This window comes from Leptopilina heterotoma, unplaced genomic scaffold (genome assembly GCF_015476425.1).
Source record: "Leptopilina heterotoma isolate Lh14 unplaced genomic scaffold, ASM1547642v1 Lhet_182, whole genome shotgun sequence".
NCBI classification, from domain to species: Eukaryota; Metazoa; Arthropoda; class Insecta; order Hymenoptera; family Figitidae; genus Leptopilina; species Leptopilina heterotoma.
This window is the reverse complement of record NW_025110899.1, coordinates 255,085-278,307: the sequence shown is the minus strand read 5'-3', so window position 1 is coordinate 278,307 and position 23,223 is coordinate 255,085. Positions and strand designations below refer to the sequence as shown.

The 23,223-nt window shown below is 31.2% G+C and overlaps 2 protein-coding genes across 2 annotated transcripts; both read right to left on the bottom strand.

The window, feature by feature from the left end:
• Window positions 1–195: 195 nt before the first annotated feature.
• On the bottom strand, window positions 196–13,547 carry LOC122500218 (armadillo repeat-containing protein gudu). The gene is made up of 13 exons (XM_043609026.1): window positions 12,995–13,547; window positions 9,754–9,840; window positions 9,386–9,679; window positions 8,988–9,314; window positions 8,628–8,918; window positions 8,332–8,546; window positions 2,405–2,663; window positions 2,053–2,343; window positions 1,735–1,983; window positions 1,231–1,662; window positions 751–1,155; window positions 453–674; window positions 196–373 (listed from the first exon to the last, which is right to left on the bottom strand). Exons 2-13 carry the CDS (start codon window positions 9,781–9,783, stop codon window positions 254–256), a joined length of 3,135 nt encoding a protein of 1,044 aa, XP_043464961.1. The 5' UTR covers window positions 9,784–9,840; window positions 12,995–13,547; the 3' UTR covers window positions 196–253.
• Window positions 13,548–15,645: 2,098 nt separating this feature from the next.
• LOC122500228 (E3 ubiquitin-protein ligase TRIM71-like) lies at window positions 15,646–21,392 on the bottom strand. The gene is made up of 5 exons (XM_043609054.1): window positions 21,162–21,392; window positions 19,362–19,491; window positions 19,064–19,246; window positions 18,451–18,918; window positions 15,646–18,333 (listed from the first exon to the last, which is right to left on the bottom strand). The coding sequence occupies exons 2-5, from the start codon at window positions 19,422–19,424 to the stop codon at window positions 16,873–16,875; spliced, it is 2,175 nt and encodes a 724-aa protein (XP_043464989.1). The 5' UTR covers window positions 19,425–19,491; window positions 21,162–21,392; the 3' UTR covers window positions 15,646–16,872.
• Between the last annotated feature and the right edge of the window lie 1,831 nt (window positions 21,393–23,223).

Sequence of the window (23,223 nt, the reverse complement as noted above, 5' to 3'; positions counted from 1 at the left end):
TTAATCCATCAGTGTGCAAAATTTTTTGTAAAACATTTTTTATTTTAAATTGTAATATTATAAATTTTAATATTTTAAGTAAAGCAAAATAGACTTGATTAAAAATTATATTTTCTCCAAATATAAATAAAAGTAAAGAGTTAATTTATTAAAATCTGTACTGTACAAAGAATTTAAAGAAATAAAGTTAATTTTATTGAATAAGATTGTGTTCTGCATAAATTTGAATAATTTTAAAAAAAAATGAAAACAGTTAGGATTGAAAGTAATGGAAATTTTCGGCTGTAATAGCTAATTTTCGAATATGTCTAATGGTGGTTGCTGCTGCTATTTGAACTTCCGAATCTTCTGAACCAACTAGCCGCAAGACGTGCTACAAAAAATTCAAGTAAACGTTATTTTCGATTTTTAAAAAATATCGTTAGTTTAATTTCTATAAATTTGATTTGAACCTTGACAACACCACAAGTGTGCATAGTAATGCAATTCAAAGGCTCCTTGCTTAAATGATAGAATGCAATACAAACTCCTTTCAATACATTTTTATTCTGACTCGATAAATAATTGACCAAAGGTGCTACAGCGTTCAACTTTCCAAATTCGTAATTATTTTGTCCCCATTCGCAGCAAAAGGCAATTGCCAAAGTTAAATTTGCTCGAAGATCTTCATCTTCCTGTAAAGTAATAAAGTAATTAGGCTTAGAATAAATTTACCAATGATGATAAAATTACTATACATTTTTTTATTACAGTATTGACTAAATCTGCCAATTTTTTGACAACACCGTGATCTGTCAAAATGCCCAAATTTTCTGGATCAATGGCAATTTCGGCAATTGTTGCACAAACGGCACTGAGGACTTGAGTGTCTTCACTCTCCAGGAGGCTGACTGTCAGCTCCAAACCTCCAACGAAAGCTCTGACCATTTGTGGCGAATCCTTTGCGTGTTTGATACAAGGCACCAAAGCGAAGCACGCATTTCTCTTAATAACATTGCTGGGATGTTTCAGTAACGACCATATCAAACGAACTCCGTCCAGTACATGTCCAGGGTCATTTATTATATCCATGCATTCTTCACTTTCAGCGCATTCTTTTATCACCATTGGTAAATTTTCCAACAGCGGTTCATACGTGGCACTTAATAGACGAATCTGTCAAAAAAGAAATGATAAATAACAAAATTATTAAATAGTGAGAAATTCATTATTAAATTTTTGCAAACTTGCCAATTTCTGTATCCCATCATTTGTTCTAAGAACATCTCGATTTCTAGGATCTTTGCAACATTCGGCAAGAGCTCCAACCGCGTTTGTAAGCACATCCTCATCTTCATTCTCCTCCAAAAGAGGAATTATAGAAGCCACTAGTTCATTTTGATTAAATCTGATAATATTTTCCGGACTCATAGCACACTTCCAAATTCCACCCGTAACAGAAGCTAATAATTTTTTATTATTGCGAATTTGATCACTTTGCACCAATTTACATAATGGATCAAGACCACCCGCTTCTCTTACCAAGTCTCGAGTCACCTTATTTTCGGCGCACTTGAAGATGACCAGTGCACAATTTTCTTTTAATTTCACATTTTCATTTCTCAAGTGATGGACCACATCGGCAAGAATGCCCATCTGCTCGAAGGCCAATCTGAAAGCTTTCTGAAAAAGAGAAAATAAAAAAGAATTTTAAAGATTTTGGAATATTTTCGGAAAAGGAATTATAGTTCTCACTAGATCTGCACATTGTTGAACTGAGCCCATCATTGGAATGATTAAATCCACATTTTGTGTTTTCAGAAAACGTGACATTAAAAATACAACACCGAACTTTCGCAATTCTTCCTTAATTTTTGGACTACTGCTCAGTGAGTTGAGAACTTTAGCACATCCGATGGCAACTGACATCAGTTCTTTATCATTTTCGTTGAGATTTTCCAAAGGGCACTGTAGAACTGTATCGGGAATGTCCATCACGTCCAACTAGACAAACATCATTTGTTTGTTTTTTTGATATCAAAAATATTACAAATACTTAAATTCAATTCTTACAATCAAGGGAATTCCTCCACGAACGCGAATCTGCTTTCTCGCTTTTCTCATCATGGCAATATTGGCCATCGTTTCGGCTGCCAAAACTTGAATGTCTCTCGCTGGGTGTTTCAATAATTCGACAAGAGATGTCACAATTCCCAGGTCTATCAAATAACGTCTTATCTCACCTGACGAGGTTATTTTCAATAAAACTGACAAAGATCCACTTTGACATTTAATGTCTTTTGTCTCCAGGAGATTCACCAGTACTTCCAAGCCTCCCATTTCATGAATTGCTTTTTGAATAATCTACAATGTTATGGAGAATTTTTATTATTGTTAATTTATGAATTTAAATTTGCAAACTCACTCTACTATTGAGTTCGTAGTCCTTTAGAAGACAGAGAGAAACTAGAGTCGCAGTTTGATTGCCAGCTTTCATATACTTGATGAGCTTCTGCATGTGCCAAAATTCTGCCGGGACTTCGGAAGTCGCACTCTCCTTGAGGTACCTGCTCTCATCGTCGCTTCCTGACTCCGGTTCATCGTCTGAACTTTCCTCTTCTAAAGATTCGTCTATGTATCGAATACGAGGTCCTCCTTTCTCATCGCCCAATTCCAAATTAGACCTAACGTGTAAAAGAGACCACTTCGAGTCAAATAAAATAACCTCAAAGTTTTATTTATTACTTAAATGATTGCAGTCCGTTTCAATAAATTTTTTTATACTTACAATAAAATAAAATTTGGAAAACTTACTGAGATGGAGTTGCAGTCATTTTTAGTTTTTTTTATCGTCACCACATATTATAACATCTGTCAAGATTTCTGACTAATCCAGACTAATCAAAGAAACAGATGTAAAATATTGATCAAACAAAAGAATACTTGGGTATAGTTTGAAAACTTATAATGATCAGTGAATAAAGGATAAATTATTTTGTCATTATGTTTATTTTAACATTGTTACAATGAGTTTCGTGAATTTTTCACAATATACAGAAAGGTATATATATATGCACTATAATAATAATGTACTACTAGAATTATTTAAATCATACTTTTTGTTGTCGTAATAATTCTTGTTTTAGAAGCTAAATTGTTGGAATTCTATAGAAATTGAAATTAGGAATGAATAACTTAAATTTAATTCACACACTTTATGCCAATAGTTTTAACAAAAATTAAAGATCAGCGTAGGCATTTTAAAAATTTAGTAATCTTTTCAATTTTCGTATGAATTTAATAACCATAATTTAATGTTTAGAAATTAAATTGTTAAATCTCATTCGCAATTTTGGAAATGTGTGAAAAGAAATTAATTTAGTGTCCATTTTCATTTTATAATCAATCTTCTGACTCTCTCCAACAAACGCTTTCTTTGAAACGTTTTTCCATTTAAGGATAATAATAATAATGTTAATTATTTCGCACGACTAAATGAATGTAACGTGAATTAAACCCTTTTTTTTTACAATGTACTGCAGTGTACAATTATCAATAAACTTTCTCTTACTGTCCCATGCTAAACAAAGAAGCTTGGCAAACAAAACGGCGACAGTCCTCTTAAGGCCCCGCATTGTTTAACAATACCTTTCAATTTCACTATAGAATTTATATTATAGAATAGATTCTGTTACACGTTATTAAAATTTTTACATTATTCTAAATATTCAGCGATTTACCAGCTGATCATTGTAGAGAGATGAGTGAACAAATAATCAAAGTGATGCATATAAGAAATTCATCCGTCTTCATAATAATTGCACAATCAGTCTTTTAATTTACATTTAAGTGGGAGAATTTTTTAAACTCAGTAGGTTAAAAAAAAGTTTAAAGAGTTAATTGTGCAATTATTTTCTAGGTTTGTACATTAAAATTGTTTGACAACTTGATTAATTAAATATTAAACTACTCTTAAGATTTACAGAATAAATGACGCTTTCGGCGAAGGATAATATTTCATTCATTTAATTCATTTCTCTAAGGTAGGTACGTTTTGATTTAGATTAATTTTTAAATCAATCTTTTCATTTCTCATATTTCCTTCATTTTTTTTTCTTTTTTTTACAATTTACTTAAGGAAGCGAAATTATAGATAAGGCTGGAATATTATTGAGATCTGTGGAACAAGTCCCATTATACTTATATTAAGAGAGAAATAACAAGAGACAAAAAATATTTAAAAAAAAAATTTTGCATTTTTCATCGAAAACTAATCTTATTTTTAATATTTAAATTTTTCAATTTTAAAACTTAATGTTTAATAATGAATTTCTGTACTCATAATCTTTGTAACAATTTTATAATATTCCCTCCGTTCCTAATAATAATTGCACGATTAAACTCTGAATTCTAAGAATGTGGATTATAACTAAAAGACTCAACATTCTTTATTGACGCAGAAAAAATATTTAAAGAGCAATCGTGCAATTATTTTTCTATATTTGTACATCGAAATCGTTCGATAACTTGATCAATTAAATATTAAACTACACGCTTTTCATTTTAAAGAATGATTGACGCACCTGGCGGAAAATATATATATTTTTTTTTCTTCTAAAAAGGTACATTTTGATTTTTCTCTATCTCCGATTTGTTAAAATTTTTATTCTTCCTTTTTTTTAAATGAGAAATAAAAAACGAAGATACGTTTTTCGTTGCACAGCATTTTTAGGCTCAGTGGAAGCAATTTTTTTTTTTAAATAAAAAATACGAAAACACGAATAGCTTTTTAATTCCCTCGTCAAGTCTTAACTTGAGAAACGAGGGGTCTGCCTTATTTTTAATAAAAAATCTTTGTTTTAAAGACAAATTTTTTCTACTCATTTTTATACAATTAATGATATACAATTATTGGACTGTATGAACGAATTTTAGATTCCAAGAAATGGAATTTGTCATAAGTTTCAGGCGTTTTTGATGCAAAAATATTTGTATTTTGATTGTAAGAATATATTATGTAACTATTATTATTCTTATATATGTAAGACTGTATTTTACACTTAATAGCAGTTTTTATGATGTTCTTTTGAGCATATAAGTAAAAATTGTTCTATGGCTCATTTGGAATAAGTGTGCCTACAATTTCTTTTTGTTTTCTTCAATTTTTAAGCCCGTTTATTTATCATGGAGCATTTAGAAAAGAAAATATATTTGTCAAGCAGGGAGTTTATACCAAGAAAAACTTTTCATGAAAGGGGAGAGAGGTTAAACCCCCAGAAACACCCCTGACAATTATCATATTTTTAAAAGTTCAGGAAAATCTTTATTAAGACAGTTTCCTCGATAAGAAAAACTATTATAATTGAAAATACTAACAAATTGATAACTAAATTCACAGCAGTATGAAAAAATCACAAATATTAAAAAATCTTTTACAATAATTCTTGGTACTTAAATTATTTAAGTACGTAAATTTATAATAAAAAAATAATTCAAATATATCAACTACATTTTGCAATTAAGCCCTTTTTAAATTCTTTTAAAAATTTTTCATTTTGTTTCTTCTATAAGACAACATTTTTTTTTTTACATTTATTCTTGTTTTTAAAAAAGATTTCAACTGTTTTTTATACCTTTATGTAAATTAAGTAGGTTTAAAGAGCTTAAATCTTTACTAAAATAACGTTTCTAAACTATTAGATTTGCCTAAAAATGGAAAATAAAAAAAACTGTGTTTGGAAACACGTTTCAATTAAATAATAATAATAATAATATAAAAAGCACATGAATTTGCATCAATTAATATATAAAATTTGATTTCACAACACTTTTGAGTGACACACGGACTGAAACTTAATTTTTTTCTTAGTTCTTACTATTGAAAAAGAAAAAATAGGCTCTCAATATATGGTGGACAACGTGAACAGCTACATCTACGATAAATATGAGAAACGCATAAAATTACATCTAAACACATTTTCATTTATGATACGGAAGATTTCCATAAGTATGTGTTTTGTAATCTAAGATCGTATTCTAATTAATCGTAAGATTTCTGCTGTAATGTTTTTGAGTCATACATTTAACCACTCGATTATAATGTGTTGGACAACATTCAAAGAGTAAACAAAAACTTGGCATTTTTTATTCAGTCTTGGTTCAGTCTTACTGTATAGATGCAATCGATATCTTTCATTTTACTTTAATTAAATAAAGAGCCAATGGTAACTTGAATCGTCAAAATCGTTTGATAAAACCAAAACCAGTTTTACACATTTTTTCAAATAAAATAATATTCAATTGTCTAAAATTGTTATTCAGATAATAAGAATCAGAATGCGGGACACAAGTTTGGATATAGCAAGCGTCTTCTGGAAGACATGACTTAAATTTTTATTTCTAAAGCACTTTTTAAATATTGAAAAAAAGGATAATTTAAAAAGTACCTACGGAGCAAACATTTAAAACTTTGTCACGCAAGCTGAACCCTTAGAAGTCAATAAAATCCGATATTCCGATTTGAAAAATTTGATTCCATCACAATGTCTAAGGGATTCTTTAAAATTGCCCAACATTATTATTAATATTATTATTATTATTATTATTATCGTTATCATCTTAAGCAATCGTATTTTATCCCAAATTTACGGAATAAACAGTTACTACTACACTAACCAGATGTACTTTTAGTATTATTATACAGACTATATTAACAAGCGATTTTCAATAAAATGTCATTCGAAGTATGGCAAACATTGTTAATTGATGCTTTCTTTTCACTAATCATATGATATGCCCTGTTTTCGAAATTATTGTAAAATAATAAAAAATACTGTTTTGTCATTTATATTTAGTCAACAGCACCAATAATGAGTTTTTCTTTTCCCAACTTCTGAATTCTTGTCAAAGTAAACGAAAAGAATCAGGTAAATTTCGAATGTCTCTTAAAATATAAATAAAAGAAAACTTGTCTTTTCTTTTTTTTATGCATGTAAACCAGACTCAAAGACAAGTTTACAGTGCAATTTAAAAAATTATGCAAAATTGTTTGCACGATATTATATTGACATTCAAAAATTATATTAATACTGTAAATTGAAGATTTCTGTTTAAAAACTTCAATGTTAAAAGAATGCTTTTAAAACATTTTAAAATGTCTCGAAGGCATTTTCTATAATTTATACTTAAATATATTGCATCATCCATTTTAATGGACGTCAAACATGAGCATTTTTGTAATCATAAAATAATCATTTTGTCATACTTATCTTTTTTACCATTCTTTGTGAGTCTTTGTGAGACTTAAATTATTAGGATACGATTATTGCCAAAGTCAACGACAACAATTTTTCCACTGGGCGTGAGTGTAATTCCGGAAGGGCGATCCATTTCATCAATTCCAGTGCCGTGTGAACCATATTTCCTCCTTAGTAAGCCATCTTTTCCGAAGACTTGAATTCTGTGATTTCGTGAATCGGCCACTACCATGTTGCCCTGATCGTCGACGACAATTCCTTGAGGTCTGCAAAATTGTTTATTCCCTCCACCTTCACCGCCCAATATTTTCGCATTGCTGAAATCAGCTTCGATTGTAACGACTCGGTGATTGTTGAAATCAGTTACGACAACGTCGCCTTCTGGTGTAAAAGCAACACCACGTGGGGAGTCTAGTGTTTTCCACAGGGAGGAAGTGTTGTCATTGCCGAATTTTCTCAAGAAAACTCCCTCGGAACTGAAGAGTTGTATTCTGTGATTTCTCGTGTCAGAGACGACTATTTGACATTCGACATTGACGGCCACATCCCATGGGTAGTTGAACTGTCCGTCTTTGGTACCTTTTTCGCCGAACGCTCGTAGAAAGACACCTTCCATTGTGAGTATCTGTAGAATTTCAATTTTTACAACCTTTTTCGCCGAACTACGAATAGACTAATAGACAGTGTTTATGTTAAAGAAACGTTATTTACCTGAATTCGATGATTGTCTTTATCAGCGACAATGATTCGTCGACGTCCATCAACAGCAACTCCAGCGGGTCTATCGAACTGACCATGTCCGGAACCTTGGGAACCAAATCTTCTCACGAAAGTTCCATCCTCGCGGTATATTTGAATTCTGTTGTTTGATCTGTCAGCTATGATAATGTGTCCTTCCTTGTCGCACGCGACACCCCAGGGTCTGCAGAGATTATCAGAGGGGTGGCCATCGTTACCGAAACACCGCATATGCACTATGCGATTGGAAACATTGTGCTGCTCGGTCCAGACGATTACTGGGAAATTGTTGGCTGGAATGGGTCTTCCGCAAGGAATCGACACGAGAGATCTCGATTGTGCATTCTGACAAGATGACGACGTTGACGACGATGATGATGAAGAGGAGGAATTAGAGGAGGATCCACCACGTCCTTTTAGAGCTCGTCGATCTCCAATTGGTCCTGGATTGTTCAAAGCAACCGAACCCAAGTTTGCAATCGCGTCAAGAACAATACTGTCCGGTCCACTGAAGGAGATCCAATTCTCCTCTGGTGGCGTGAAAGATTTACGCGCTTGTCGAATCCGATAAATCTGCAAAGTGCAATGTAAATTAATTTCTAAATTAATTAATCAAGTACACTACTTTTTTTCTTATTCTCCTTATTTTCTTACCTCTGCACAGGCCATGTCCTTTATAACAGTCAGCTCCGTTGGATTTGCTGTCAATTTCGAAATGCCTATCCCTCTCTTCAGTTTGTCGACTGTCTCCGTCAGCAGGACCATACTATTTCTCAAAGCCTCATCTCTAGTCTTGAGTGACGCCAATTTGAGTATTCTCGCTTTCTCAATGTCCAATAAAAGTTTCTTTTCCCTGTCCTCCAAAGCGGAGATTATTCGCTTTATACAAATGGACACATCGTCCGTTGCCTGCTTGGATCTCACGTCTAGTGTACCGACAGCCAACTATGAAGAAAACTGGTTAGTTATTAAAGTACAGATATAAGTTTGCAATTTTGAAAAAAGAAAACTCACCGATATAGCCTCAAGATCATCGGTTATTGTTTTTATTCCATGCATAGCTTCGCTCAAAACTTGATTCGCCTGCATTCCAGCCTGTTCCATAGCTTCGATGAGATAAACCGTAACGTGACCATTATGGTTACGTAGGTCACATTCTCCGCAAATGGAAACACTGCAAGTTTGACAGTAATAATTTGAACTGTCGGAATGCCGTTCACAGTGATTAATTAACGATGTCGCTGATTGAGAGACTTGAAGAGGTGGACTTGGTGTGCCAGTTGATGTCGATTGTGACACGAGATAATCGGGTGAGTGCGAAGAATTCATTGTCTGCTGAAACTACCGGTAAAAATCAATTATAGTAAATAATAGTTAAATAGTAGTAAACTCAAGAAGCAGAAATAACTTACTCTCATTTTACTGCAGCACGCGTCACACATTCCATCCAAACAGGAACATTCTCTAAATCCAAATCCTTTGAAACTGTCAATAGCCGGCAATTGAAAAGAATCATTAAGTGCAAATTGATCTCCATTGACAACTTGCAAAACTCCGCTAATTAGCGAAGGAAATGAATTTATCGAATCGGGCGATCCGGACTGAAAGGGCGATCGACAATTTCTCATTGAATTTAAACCTGAAGGCGCTGGGTTCGTGTGCCCAGTGTACAGACTCAATCCGTGCAGCCATGGAGCATTTAATACCTGAAAATTTCATTTTACATCACATGTTTCACCAAACCGATGAATACATAAACAAGTACTTGAATGATTCTTACCCCGAATTCAAAAGCACCGCTGTGTGCCATTATTGAAAAATTTCTCACTTTCACAAAGTTCCTCCGACGTTTTTATTGAACGTCAATCTGAAATCAGAAAAAAGTTCATTTAAAACGTTTATTACGCTCAGAGTGAAATTGAATAAAAATGTGACCTGTTTCACTGTATAAACTGGATATTTATATCTAGAAAAAAAAAACTGGACATGAAGAAGATGGCTATTAAAAAAAAGTTGACACTAACAGGAAGAGCCACTTCCTCATACCTGAAAAAATTACTGTCGCCCGCAACAAGTTTAGAGAGCAGGATTTCTTTATAGAATATAATAATGTTGAATTAGAGAAGCAAACTCGCTGATCCACTTTTGAAAACAGGGTGTTCAGGGTGAGCACACCGGGCGAAAAAAAACTATTTATATGAGAGTTTGAGGGCGACAGAAACGATGAACCTTTTACAGGTCCTGAGATTCAAAACTGGGGTTCGGCTCATGGGACCCCTATAAATCAATAACCACGGGAAATTTCCCAGTTCCCCAGCAACACTTTCTCTTTTTCTCACAAAAACTCTTTTTTTCCCCCCCTTTTAAAACAAATCGAAAAGAAATATTCATTACTCTTTTTGGAATAAAAAAAAAATAAAAGTAAATAAAGGCGTTAAAATTATCTTTAATTTTCGAAAATATTCATAATTGAACAAACTTGCATCTAACTTATACTTTATCACAACTTTTCTGCAGATATCAAATTGAGACAAAAAAGAAATCAAAACGTTGCCGTTTTGACTCCTTTTTTGTCTCAATTTGATATTTGCAGAAAAGTTGTTTTAATTATTATAAGATACATCGAATGAATTATAAAATTTATAAAGAAATTCAATATTACGTTATTCTATAAATATTTTAAATGATTTAATAAATTTAATAAATAAATGATTTCGAGTAAATTATAGTTAAATTTAGAAAATTGAATTTTGATTTAAATGGGAGAGTTTGAAAAAAAAAAATGTGTTGCTTCGACAAGATGCATTCTTTTCAATTTGGTGAGTTTTGAGGGGCTGCGATTGTTGTAAGATGAATTTTCCGGAGGTAAGCCTTGGGACCTTGTGGAACATTTGTCGAAGAGATAAATACGGAACAGACGTCGGCCTCTCTGTTGAAAGACAGTAAATTTCCAAGAAACGTACCTAAGACCACGTGATACGGGTCCACCACTTTAAGGCATTTGGGGGCCCAACCACTGGCCACTGCCGAAAATAACGCAGGTTCATGTTTTCGATCCTTTCAAAAATCCACTCTAAGAATTTTCTTTTTACCGGATGCTCACTAAAGCGTGTACAGAGTAAACACATCCCTTTTCAAAATTTCTCTATATAAATCAGCAAATCCTTTACATCTTTTTTTTATATAGTTATTCTTGAAACAAAATTTGATGTTAAAAATTCAAAACTATAATTTTTTTTGAAGTATACACAGAAAGTAAAAAAGATGTACCTAAAGGATTTGTAATATTTAAAATATTTTTCATTTCTAAAGACGAGGATTGTTTTATTATTACTTGAATGAAAATTATTTAAATTTACTATTTTCGAGTATCTAATAAGGTGGTAAAAAATTTTAAATATTTTTACAATGAAAAAATGACTACAAATGCTTTTTTGAGAAACGAAAAAGATTTCAATTTCCCACAGGAGATTGTTGTATGATTCGATATTTAGTGGAAAATTTAATGATAAATTCCGTGTTCACGTAGATTTTCGTAAAACGTAGATTTTTTCTAGACAATAAAAGAAGTTTCCTTGAAACGAACAGGTATCGGTAACTCCTCACGCCTAACCCATGGGTCCATTGGACATATAGAAATAAAAAGTCTTTTGAAGGAAAAGAAAATATTCTCTTCAGAATTTCAAGGCAAATCCATCAAAACGTTAAAGTTTAAATAATATGAACCTTTTTTTTGGCTCTTTTTTTACAGCCCCAAGAGCTAATAAACGAGATTTATTTTACAAATAAAGTAATTGTAATATTTCCAAATTCATTGAGAAAAATTTCAAGCACTTTAAGGAAAATAAATTTTGAGTCTTATGGTCAACCGTCAAGAACTTGATTATATTTGAATAAAATAAAAATTCTTATCTGCATCTAAGATAACATGTATCATCCATTTTCTCAAGCACCTAATTTTCAAATAGAAAAGTGAAAGTTTTTATAAAAAACTGAAAATTCAATAAATTTTTCGTATCTCGAATTGTACACGTACTGCTAAAATGCAAGTATTTATAAAATAATTATGAACTTGAACTTGTGAGAAAAGCGATTAAGACCTTATAAATTTTGTTTTCATTCATCAAGAAGTCTGCGGGTGCGCAAAGCGTTCCACGGCGGTCGGTGGTTTCACTTTCGTTTCAAGCATTTCTCTTGAATATCATTTTTCAATTCAAGGGTGACCTAACATTACAAGTTTAAGACATTATCAACTAATTTTTATAGATCATTCAGTTTAAATATACAATTTAACAGTTATAAAACTAATTATATTAATTTTAGGGTTAATTTGCATATAAACAATATTGTAAGGGATATTAGGCAATAAACTCCGAATCTAAAAAATGTTCTTTAAAATTTTCCTTTTTAATATTGTATCGGATTTTTGTATATAAATTAAAAAATTTATACGATTATATAGTTGAAATTAATATTACACATAATAAATAATATTATTTACCGTAAATTATAAAAAATGAACATTGTAATATTAAAACTCTTATCAGATGAAAATAAGACTTATTTTCTATATATAGAAATGAAAGTGAAATTTTCTAGGGAATATCACAATATCGATTGTTTCTTCAGATATAGAGAAGAAAAACGAACCTATTCATTTAACTTGGGAGACTGCGCTTGAATTTTTTCAACAAAAAAAAAAAAAAAAAGAAAAGAAAAACGTTTATAAAACATATAACAAAAGATGAATAACAATTTTTTCACTTACAATTAAAAACTTACAATTAAAATTCAGTTCTAGAAGAAATTGCTCTTTTTAACAAATACAATTGACTTTAATTATTTATCTATAGGCTCCACAGACACATTACATATACATACATAAAATGTTAAAATTCTATAAATTGTGTAAGAATAAAAAAAAAACGTAAAATATAGGATACAAGTACTTGATTTAAATAATTTTATTACAGTCAATTCTACATAAATAAAAGTAAGAATATAGATTGAAAATAACGTACATAGAACTTAACTGCAATTCATAACACGCCGGCCGGTGATCCGCGTGAGCGTACGTGTTTAATTATTTGGAGTTGTCTAGCCGTTTTTAAATCAACATGTAATATTTAGTCAAAAATAATTATTACTGGAGTTAAATGCAAAATTAATTAAATCACTTTTGTATGTATGTACGTATGCTTATACGAAGGGGCTTGAAAATACCGAAAATACTAGTTAGGACTAGAATATAAATAATTTATGTCGTCAAACTGTCAGAATTGGATTTTTCAATATTCACTTGAAACTGAAAGTTACACAAATTGCAAAAATTATTGAAATATAAAATTCGTTTTTTTCTTTTTTTTTTTTTTTTTTTTGATAAAGGTTAAATGAACCTTTCAATTTGACGGTCTGCACTGAAACTGACTGGACTACTGGCAGCGTAGTCAGTAGTGACGCACCTCCCTCCTCCGCCTTCGTTCGAAATCCATCCACCAATGACATTGCGTCCTCTATCCCTGCCATTTTGAATTACACCCCCGCAATTTTCTAGCACCCTTTACACATAATATTTATAACTTTCTTATACCGGCAACCCGGCCGGCAAAAATTTTTCAAGTACATATATATGCGAAATTAGAAATTAATTCTTTTAAAAAGAAAGAATACTGATGAAAGAATATTTTCATGAATATTGTTGAAATTGAAAATAATTAAAAATTTCTTCTTTATTGCCGTATATTATATTATATAAAACGTGTATATTGACTTTGACCCTGCTGACGTCACTGTGACGCCAGTAGTGTATCAAGTTGGAAAATAATCTCCCACGCAAAAAAATAACATTCCATATACGTAAGATTGCGATCCTTGTGATCTTTGTGATTTTTTATCCTTCTTTTAAAATTTTCTTTCCTTTGATATTTATTTACTTATATTTACTCAAAAATTTGTATAAACTCTTATTCAAATTTAAATTATAGATCGTTTTTTCAAAATGTGTTCCAAACCCTTAGGGAAAAATTTATAATGAAGCAAATTCTTTATTTTTCTGCAGATATCAAATTGAGACAAAAAAGGAATCAAAAAGGCAACGTTTTGATTACTTTTTTGTCTCAATTTGATATTTGAAAAACTGCGTGGCTAAACCAAAGTTTTGTTATATTCCAAATATAATACTCTAGTTTTTGATACTTTTTCAAGAAAACCTAAACTTTTTCTTTTTATAAAAATACCATAGATTCATTTTTATTTTAGAATCATAGTTTACTTTATATAAAATAAAATATAATTGTATATATATTTATATACAATATATTATACACATTAAAGTGTATTAATAATCTTTTGTATTTGACTTACAAGTTTAAATATATTTTTTAATTTTTGCGATTCACCCTCATTCTCTGAGGGGAAGAATATAATATATATAAATTATATTTTATACATAATATTATATTGGGCGTTGTTTCCTCTAATGAAGTTTGATTTTTTCATAGTCTCCCTGATTTATTTTTTCGTGTATATTTTTATGTATATAGAATTAAAAATACTTTAACCGGAGTTAAATGGAAATTAATTTTCTGAAATTGTGAAAATTGCCAATTTTAGTAAATACTCACCCCGTACGTGCGTTTTCCAACATTGACGTCCCTGGGTGGATGCTGAAAGTCGAATTCTAACGCTCAACTTTCATCCCCAATGCACACACACATACATGATATTGAACCTAAGCCTCTTGAAGAGCCAACGCCATGTAGTATATTTTGCGCATGCGCCAAAATCTATGAATGAAGTAGTCTCGACCTTCAGCATCACGATATATACACATATAATCTAGACGGCTACTCCAGGTCATTTCATATAATATTAATTAAGGATTATTACCAACCGGAAAATTTCTATTTATTCTATTTTTGAAAAAAAAAAAATTTCTATTTCAATTTGACAATCTTGAATTTTTTTAAAATTCTTTTAAACAAAATTATTGCTTGAATATAGGATCAATGAAATTCCAATGAACCGCCTACACATTATATTTGCGTTTGTAATTATAATTTAAAGAAATTTTGCAAATGTTTAAAAGGACCTTATATATGTATTATTTAATAATTATGTATAAGAATTAGAATTTCAATCCTTAAAGTATGTGATACAAGTGTATATATACATGTTGACAAGAAAAATGGGGGATGAAGGTGGGAGTTGAACGTATTTTCACCCTCCGACGTCATACCTTTCTTCCTCGAGTCGCGTGGGAGATTTCAAGGTCAACTCAAGAGCGAATAACGTATGTATACATATAGTACGCCTTCGTCGCGACGCCACATTTTATAGATGTGTCGTCAATGTATATATATAATGATACTCTGAGAAAAAATTTATTTCACTCAAATAACCGCGATTACTTGACTTATTATCAATTAAATGTTTATACTTGAATCAAATCATTTTCATTTTAGTCAATTCACATTTGCTTCAAATACTAAAATTTTTACTATTAATTAACTCAATTAAAATGGTGAATTAGTACTATTTAATTGACTCCAATAAAAATTATTTGATTCAAATAATCTATTATTTGAATCAAATAAAATTTTTTCCAGTTTATAATTTTAAATAATAAAAATGATGATTAATAAGGTTCTGAAAACAATAAAAGTAACAAGAATTATCCTTAAAATTTTATTGTCATTTAGTCCTTAAACATACGACGAATATATAGATCAATGATAAAAAATAAACATTACATGATACTATCGTCAATCAGTATATAAATGTATAGATAGTAAATTGAGTGATAAATTCATTACAATTTAAAAAAATATATATAAAAATTCTATATTTAATTATTTCCAAGTTATTGGAAAATATTCAAAGAATATATAATAATACAAATTACATTTTAAGACTTGGACTTATAATCATAAATTGATAAAATCATTAACTTTTTTTAAAACAAATTTTCTTTCACACCTCTCATTCGCGAAGAAAAAAAAATGAAAAAAAAGACTATACAATTGTGCTGCTGATTATTTGTATATCAATTATCGTCAATTATTGAAGCCAGATAACAATATTGTTGCACAATTTTATTTTAAGGCAGAATGACAGTTTTTTTTTTTTTTTTTTTTTTTTTGACTTTTAAAAAGAATTATTTCTGTTCCCTGCAAGTGGATATAAAGCCTAAATACATTTTTTGTTTTGTTAACATGGCAATTAAACTGTCATATAGCAGGAAATAATCCACTTTACAGTTATTCCATATTTTTTGAATTTCTGATGTAAATTAAAAAAAAAAAAATGTCTGCAATTAATAAGTGTTTGCCTCCTTTCCTTTTTTAAGCAGAATTTTACAATTTTCAAAAATTATATATTTCTATACATATGACTAGTGAAAAAATCTTTTTTTAAAAAGTTTCTTTTGAACGAATAATATTATCTCAGGATATTAAAATCTTTTAATAATCTCTCTTTAAAGCAAATTTATAAATAAATTTTGATTTTTTGTATCGCAATATTTTTAATTTGTTGAAAAAACAAAAATAAAAGTATAGTGTACGTTTTTGTCAAATACGTAGTTATCTTTCTGATTTTTGAAACAGAGTGTCCAAGGCCCTTAAAATTCGATACTTTTTCCAAAAATTTGATTAAAAACCCTGATCTTAAATATAAGAAATTATTGGAAATTTTTTTCTAGAGAAAAAGAGAAATTGATCATAGTATTTTTTATGGCACTTGTTGTTGCTTGTGTTGTTTGTGTTGCTTGTGAAGCTTGGAGAATTATTTATAAATAATATAAAATTAAAAGGCTAGTTATTCACGTTAAAAACGTGTTACATGCACGTAAAATTTGTCAACTTTGGTAAGAGAAACCAAAATTATTTGGTTAAATGAATTAACGAATGACGACTCGATTGTTACCAAAGTCGACGAAGACGATTCTGCCGTCGGTGAGGAGAGCAATGCCGGAGGGGCGGTCCACTTCGTCGATTCCGTCGCCCTGCTTGCCGAATTCGTTGAGGAAGGCTCCGAATTTGTTGAAGACCATGATTCGGTAGCCTCTGGAGTCGGAAACAAGGATGTTGCCGTCGTCGTCGACAATGACGCCTTGCGGTCTGTGGAAGTTGTTGGCGGGCCGCATGCCACCCTCGCAGTTCAGAACTTTGGCGTTCATGAACTTGTAGTCGACGCAGAGGATTCGGTGGGCGTTGAAGTCCGTGAGGATGATGTTTCCCTCGGGAGTGAAGGCGACTCCTCGGGGCGAATCGAGGAGTTTGAATGCCCCGAAAGTGCTGTCCATTCCGAATTTCCGGAGGAAAATACCCTCGGGACTGAATAGTTGAATTCGGTGATTCCTGGTGTCGGAGACGACGATCTCGCAGGCGGTGTTGGCCGCCACGTCCCAGGGGTAGTTGAAGTGGCCAGGGTCGGAGCCCTTCTTGCCGAACTCGAGCAGGAAGTTGCCCATCAGGGTGAGAATCTGGATGCGGTGGTTGTCCTTGTCGGCGACGATGATGCGACGGCGCTCGTCGATGGTGATGCCGGCGGGTCTGTTGAACTGCTCGGGTCCAGCGCCGTAGGAGCCGATTCTGCGGACGATGCAGCCGTTCTCTCGGAAGACGAGGACACGATTGTTGGACCTGTCGGCGACGTAGATGTTGTTGTCCTTGTCGCAGGCGACGCCCCACGGTCGGCAGAGGTTGTCGGGATTCTCCGGCTCGACGGTGTTCTTGCCGATCAGTTTGATGGGTGGAGGGTAGAAGATGGAAGAGTGCGGCTTCTCGCACCAGACGACGACGCGGTAGACGCTCGCGGCGATCGGTCTTCCTCGGGGACTCGAGGAAATCGGATGAGGCTTCGGCGCCAGCGGATGTTGCTCCCGCCATGCGTCGGGAGGTCCTCGTCCGCGAATCATTCGACGATCGCCAATTGGTCCTGGATTAGTCAGCTTGAGAGACCCGAACGCCGAGAGAGCGTCTAGTAAAGGTTTCTCCGAACCTGAGAAACCAATCCAGCTTTCCTCGAGTTCCATCACTGCTTTTCGCGTCTCTTCAACTTCGAATGTCACTCCAATCGCTTTGCCATTGGCAACGCGCAAATGGAAAGGATTGTTTGTCGAATTTGTGGAAGTCAGAGCTAACTGCTGCACGCTGAACAAGTTGATCAATTTCTTCTGGCAGTTCTTCAGACTTTTTATTTTTTCCTTCAATATGTCTCTTCTCAAGATCCTCGCATTTTCAATTTCTTGAAACAGTTTTCTTCGCCTGTCATCCATTGTCACGTTCAGAAGCATCCAACATTTGTCCAACTCCTGAGCTGTTTGTTTCGCTCTGTCTTTCAGTGTCGAGTACTCCATCTGTAAAATACAAATATAGTAAATCGTTTTTGAATAAAATAATAATTTTTCAATATTAAACATTAATTTCTTAAGAAGAAAGTAAAAAACTATCAATATCAGTTTTTGAAAACTTACAGTTATGGTTCCAAGGTCTCTATCAATTTCCTGTAAAGTGTTCGCAATCTCTCTGAAGACTTTCATGGACTCGTGTCTTGCGATTTCGAGACTTTCCTTGATAGTGACTGTGGCGTGTGTCCTGTGATACGGAGCTCGACATCTCTTGCAAATTGGCACATTGCAGGTCTGACAGTAGTTGGCAAATGCGATGTTGTGAACCTCACAAATGCTTCGTAAATTTAATTCAGCCACTGATAATGCCAACTGGGAGCAATAATAATGCGATGTGGCATCTGGTGAAAGTGACAAGGATGACGATGAAGACGGTGGTGGTTCTGCTTGAGAAGATGAATGTGATATAGTTTCTGGAGATGACGATATTGAAGATGTTGATGACGATGAGGACGACGAGGATGGCCCGGCATTAGAAGAAGAAGAAGACTCAGTTTGATCTTGCGAATATGTTCTGCTCATTCTTGATGGAGCCTGTTGGAAAAACAAACGTAAATAATAAAAATTTGTACGTAAATTGCGAGGAATCTAACTTAAGTTACTTATAATTTTCTTTTCGATAAAAAAAACCTTTTTGAATTTGAAATTAATTTTTTCCGAAATTATTAGATATACTCACTCTCAGCTGTGCTGCATAACTAAGCTCATCATTTGTTTGTGGTAAATTAAGAAATAAACTTGAAGAACTTGAGCTAGAATCAAATGAGTGATCCTCATTAATTTCCGCGTGTCTCAAGGAAATTCTCCTCAATTCATCAGCAATTCCAATCTGATTACTTCTTCTTGACCAATATGATTCCATCTGTAATACAACGTTTCTATAAGTTCTTTTTTTTCATTCACCATACACAAAAATCATAAAAAAGGAAAAAAGATAAATAATATTTAAATAATTAGAATCGAAAATATATTCTCACCCCAAAGGGACCCAGTTGCAGAGATGGAGGAGGACTCGTTAACCGATTGAAATTAGTCGCCATTATAAACTTGTTGATATTTAAAAAGCTTAAGCTAACTTTGTTGCTAATTCAATTTCATTTATTTGATCTGAAAGAAAGTATATAATTATTAGATATACAGACAAGAAAAGCAGAAAATTAAATTTTTAATTGTTTTTATACAAGCGAAAAGAAGTCTAAAATTATTTTATAATAAATTCATCTTATTTTCCTTCCCTTCTTTTAAAAATGTAAATTAAAAAATTGTTGTGACTTTTTTTAAAAATATTATACGAAATGAATAACAAACGAAAAATAACTTTTTATGACATTGTAAGAAAATTTGAGAGTAAATTAATAAATTTCGATGTAAAGTCCAGTACACGTTATTTATTCGAATTGTTGGAAATCTGTAGTATTAATATTAAATTTATATTATTATATTCTTATTTTGACCTTGATATCATACACGGGTAATAGAGGAGAATTTCTTTGAGCTATGAAAATTTATTTTGTAAATAGTATAATCCAAGTGAGATTTATATAATTAAAATAAAAATTACAGAATTTTTAATTTTACTTTTTTTAAATTTAATTCTACTAATTTTCGAAAATTTGTTCAATAGATGGATGAACAGAATACAAAACAGAAATAATATTATTCGGAAGTCTAGAAGTTTCAATGGAAACAGGGGGTTTCAAAGAATTCAGGCCCTTAAATCTGGTGAAATCTTATTATGAAGAGGGCTCAGTGAGTCTCGGCACCATTTTAAGGAAGTAGGTATAAATCTATAAATTAAGGTCCTACATAAATCTTTGGCACTGCAAATTTTCCACTCGGGGCAATTTTATAGCAGTAAAATAGTATATACAGTGCGATTTAAAAAAAGAGAATTAACAATTTGCAAATAAATTTTTTTTCTCCACTTGCATAAATCATTTTAAAATTTAAAATATGTTGGAACTTTAATATTTTATCTATACAAATTGTTTATTCGAGAGTAAATAAAATTTCAAACACAATTTCAAGTTTTTCGAAATAAAACTTTAAAAACTTCAATAGAAATTAACTGAAATACCGAATAAAAATTTAATTAAATATATGTTATATATTCTCATAAACAAAATTTAATTCAAGAAAAATTTTATTAAAACATATTACGTTTTATAGAAACTTTATTACGACTAATAATAATAGTTTGATTACATAAATAAAAATATTAATTAAATACAAATTTGTTGAAAATTCAGTTCAATATAAAATCTTTTTTTTTTAAACATTCTATATACAAATTCGTCATTGCATAATAAATTATAAATTTCAAAAAATAATTTATTACAACTTGATTTGAAAAGTATAAGTAAATAAGCATTGAAAATTAATTATTAAAATTTGTTTTAAACCAGAAATATAGAATTAAAATATATTCTCAAAATAATTGTAAATATTGACAATGTGCCCTTTCAAGAATTTTTGTTTGTTTTTCAATTATGAATGAGAGTCGAAATTTATCTCTCGGTAAGAAATCGTCTTCGATTACTAAATATACTTGCTTTTCAAAATACAATAAATCGTATATAATTATATTTTATATTAATTAAATATGTGGAGATTAAACATTAACATTTTAACAAAATTGAAAAATATTATAAATAACGTTTAATATATCTGTATATTTAAATATGCAATTTGGAAATAAGTCACATGATAAACAACTGAATTATGAAAAATTTTGCTAAAAATTGGTTTAAAAAAGTGTAAAAAGAAATAAATTTTACCTGTAGTGAACGGTGTATTGTGAAGCGCTGCGCGCTGGCGGGTAAATTGAACCGTTGAAATGGAAAACCACAGATATTAAAGTTAGCTTTAGCTAACTGGAATTTGAGCAATTAGTAGACATGTGCACTCTTAGAGATCAGGGTCTCTACTGATGACAATTTCTCAAGTGATATAGAGGTGTGCTCAGGTATTGGAGTGGGATTTTTCACGAAAATTGCAAATATATAGTTATACTGTCATTATAGCTTCTGTGTCTCTTCTCATACCTACCTCTATTATAAATACAACACTGTATATAATATTAGCTATTCATCACTTTGTCCTTCTCTTTCCTTGTATGCTGTTTAGGTAAATTTCATTTATTCTTTCTTTATATTCAATATTCTCAGTATCAAGTTAATGAAAAACTTTTTTTTTATAAATAAAATATAATTTTACTTTTCGACATTTAATTATTATTATATACAAATTAATTTATGTATTTATGTATAAAAATAATTAGTCTTAGAGCTCGAAGAAAGTAAACTTATTTTATTCAAATTATTTTATATATAAATATTTTGTATTGGAAATATGAATAAAAAAATTAATAAAGAAATATAAACAAAATTGTAATAATTGCTTTATTTAAAAAGAATTTTAGAATCTTAAAAAAGTGGAATGAAAGGCGCACTATTCGGGATTTTATCTACTTAAAGCATGTGTGTGGCATATGTGGTAGCATATAATATGTGTTTTCAGTAGTTCAGTTCGAATCAAGTCCGACAACATGCATGCGTGTTGGGACTCTGCGTTGACATCGACTACTGAATATACATTATGTTTTTCTATACAAAGAATTTGCGGGTTTTTTTTTTAAGTTTCTTCAATTATTTGTAAAAATTTAGGGAAATGGGTAGAAAAAAAAATTGTATATAACTCTCGATAATAACTTATTGTGATGTTACTTTCAGTAGCGTACTAACAAATTAAGGTCCCTTTTTATACTGTCAACTCTGTGAATGGGGCCTCATGAGCGCTTCCCCCACCTTTTGTCGTCTGGGCGCTAGTTGAAAGAGAGAGAGAGAGGGAAACTCTTTTCCCGCAAAATTATGTCCCCTTATTTCCCGTAACAGGCCCCATTGACTATTTTCCATTTCTATTTGCGCCAATGAGAATTAGTCTCGAATAATGACTTTTTAATGACATGTTATTCGTTTGGGGAATTCCTATATTATTCTTACAAATGCTTACAAAATTCAATGCCTGTCTCAAATAAGCTTCAAAGTTCCAAAAGGAAGCTTTAGGTATAAACCTCTTATTTGTTATAAGTGTCCAAAATTGTCGTAAAATTAAAAGACTTTTTTGTAATTTGAAACAAAAAAGTATATAATACTTTTTGAATTATAAGAAAATTTTTTTGATTCTTTTCTTTGCAAACAAAAATAGTATGACGTGTAATTTTGCTATATATGTATGATATGTATTTATAGAAACGCACGCTTGCGTCTGAATTCATGAATGAAAACATGGATCAATGCCGTTTAATGCCTCTGTATATATGTATATAGTTTTGTTGTACGAAAATTAACACAAAATTTTCCTATATTTAGATAATATATTTGAAAAAAGAATATATTTTTCTCTTTATATGAATTTGTGAGAAACTTATAATATATACGTACAATAAATGTTTAGACTTAGAGGATTATAAGACCTCTAAAATAAAGTGGACAGTTTGAAATATTTATATATCCAGGCCAAATCCTATAATCCTAAGTCCAGTAATTTTATATTATTACTACAATATAATCTACAGGAGGTTTTTTGCAAGGAACAAAATATGCTTTAGTGTCTGAAAATTTTAATTTATCAATTTTTTTTATTAGACAAATTTTTACTGCGTAAAAGTATATATAAAGGCATTTAATAAATCTTAATTTTTTTCATGTCAATTTCTTAAAACTTGACTAATACAAGTATTTATAAAAATACTTGTTTTTAAAACGCTAACGAAATTGTTTATATTCTTTTTTTGATTTTAAGTAAAAAGAAAATAAATATCTATATGATTTGCGTTCT

What these genes read in the sequence shown, in the direction of transcription:
- LOC122500228 (XM_043609054.1), bottom strand. Translation starts at nt 19,424, where the DNA reads ATGGCGACTAATTTCAATCGGTTAACGAGTCCTCCTCCATCTCTGCAA. An exon ending in GTTATGCAGCACAGCTGAGA is followed by an intron (nt 18,919 to 19,063) that starts GTGAGTATATCT and finishes TTTTTCCAACAG; the next exon opens with GCTCCATCAAGAATGAGCAG. An exon ending in GAGACCTTGGAACCATAACT is followed by an intron (nt 18,334 to 18,450) that starts GTAAGTTTTCAA and finishes TGTATTTTACAG; the next exon opens with ATGGAGTACTCGACACTGAA.
- LOC122500218 (XM_043609026.1), bottom strand. Translation starts at nt 9,783, where the DNA reads ATGGCACACAGCGGTGCTTTTGAATTCGGG. An exon ending in TCATCATCGTCGTCAACGTC is followed by an intron (nt 2,664 to 8,331) that starts GTCATCTTGTCA and finishes TTTACACGTTAG; the next exon opens with GTCTAATTTGGAATTGGGCG. An exon ending in ACACTTGTGGTGTTGTCAAG is followed by an intron (nt 374 to 452) that starts GTTCAAATCAAA and finishes AATTTTTTGTAG; the next exon opens with CACGTCTTGCGGCTAGTTGG.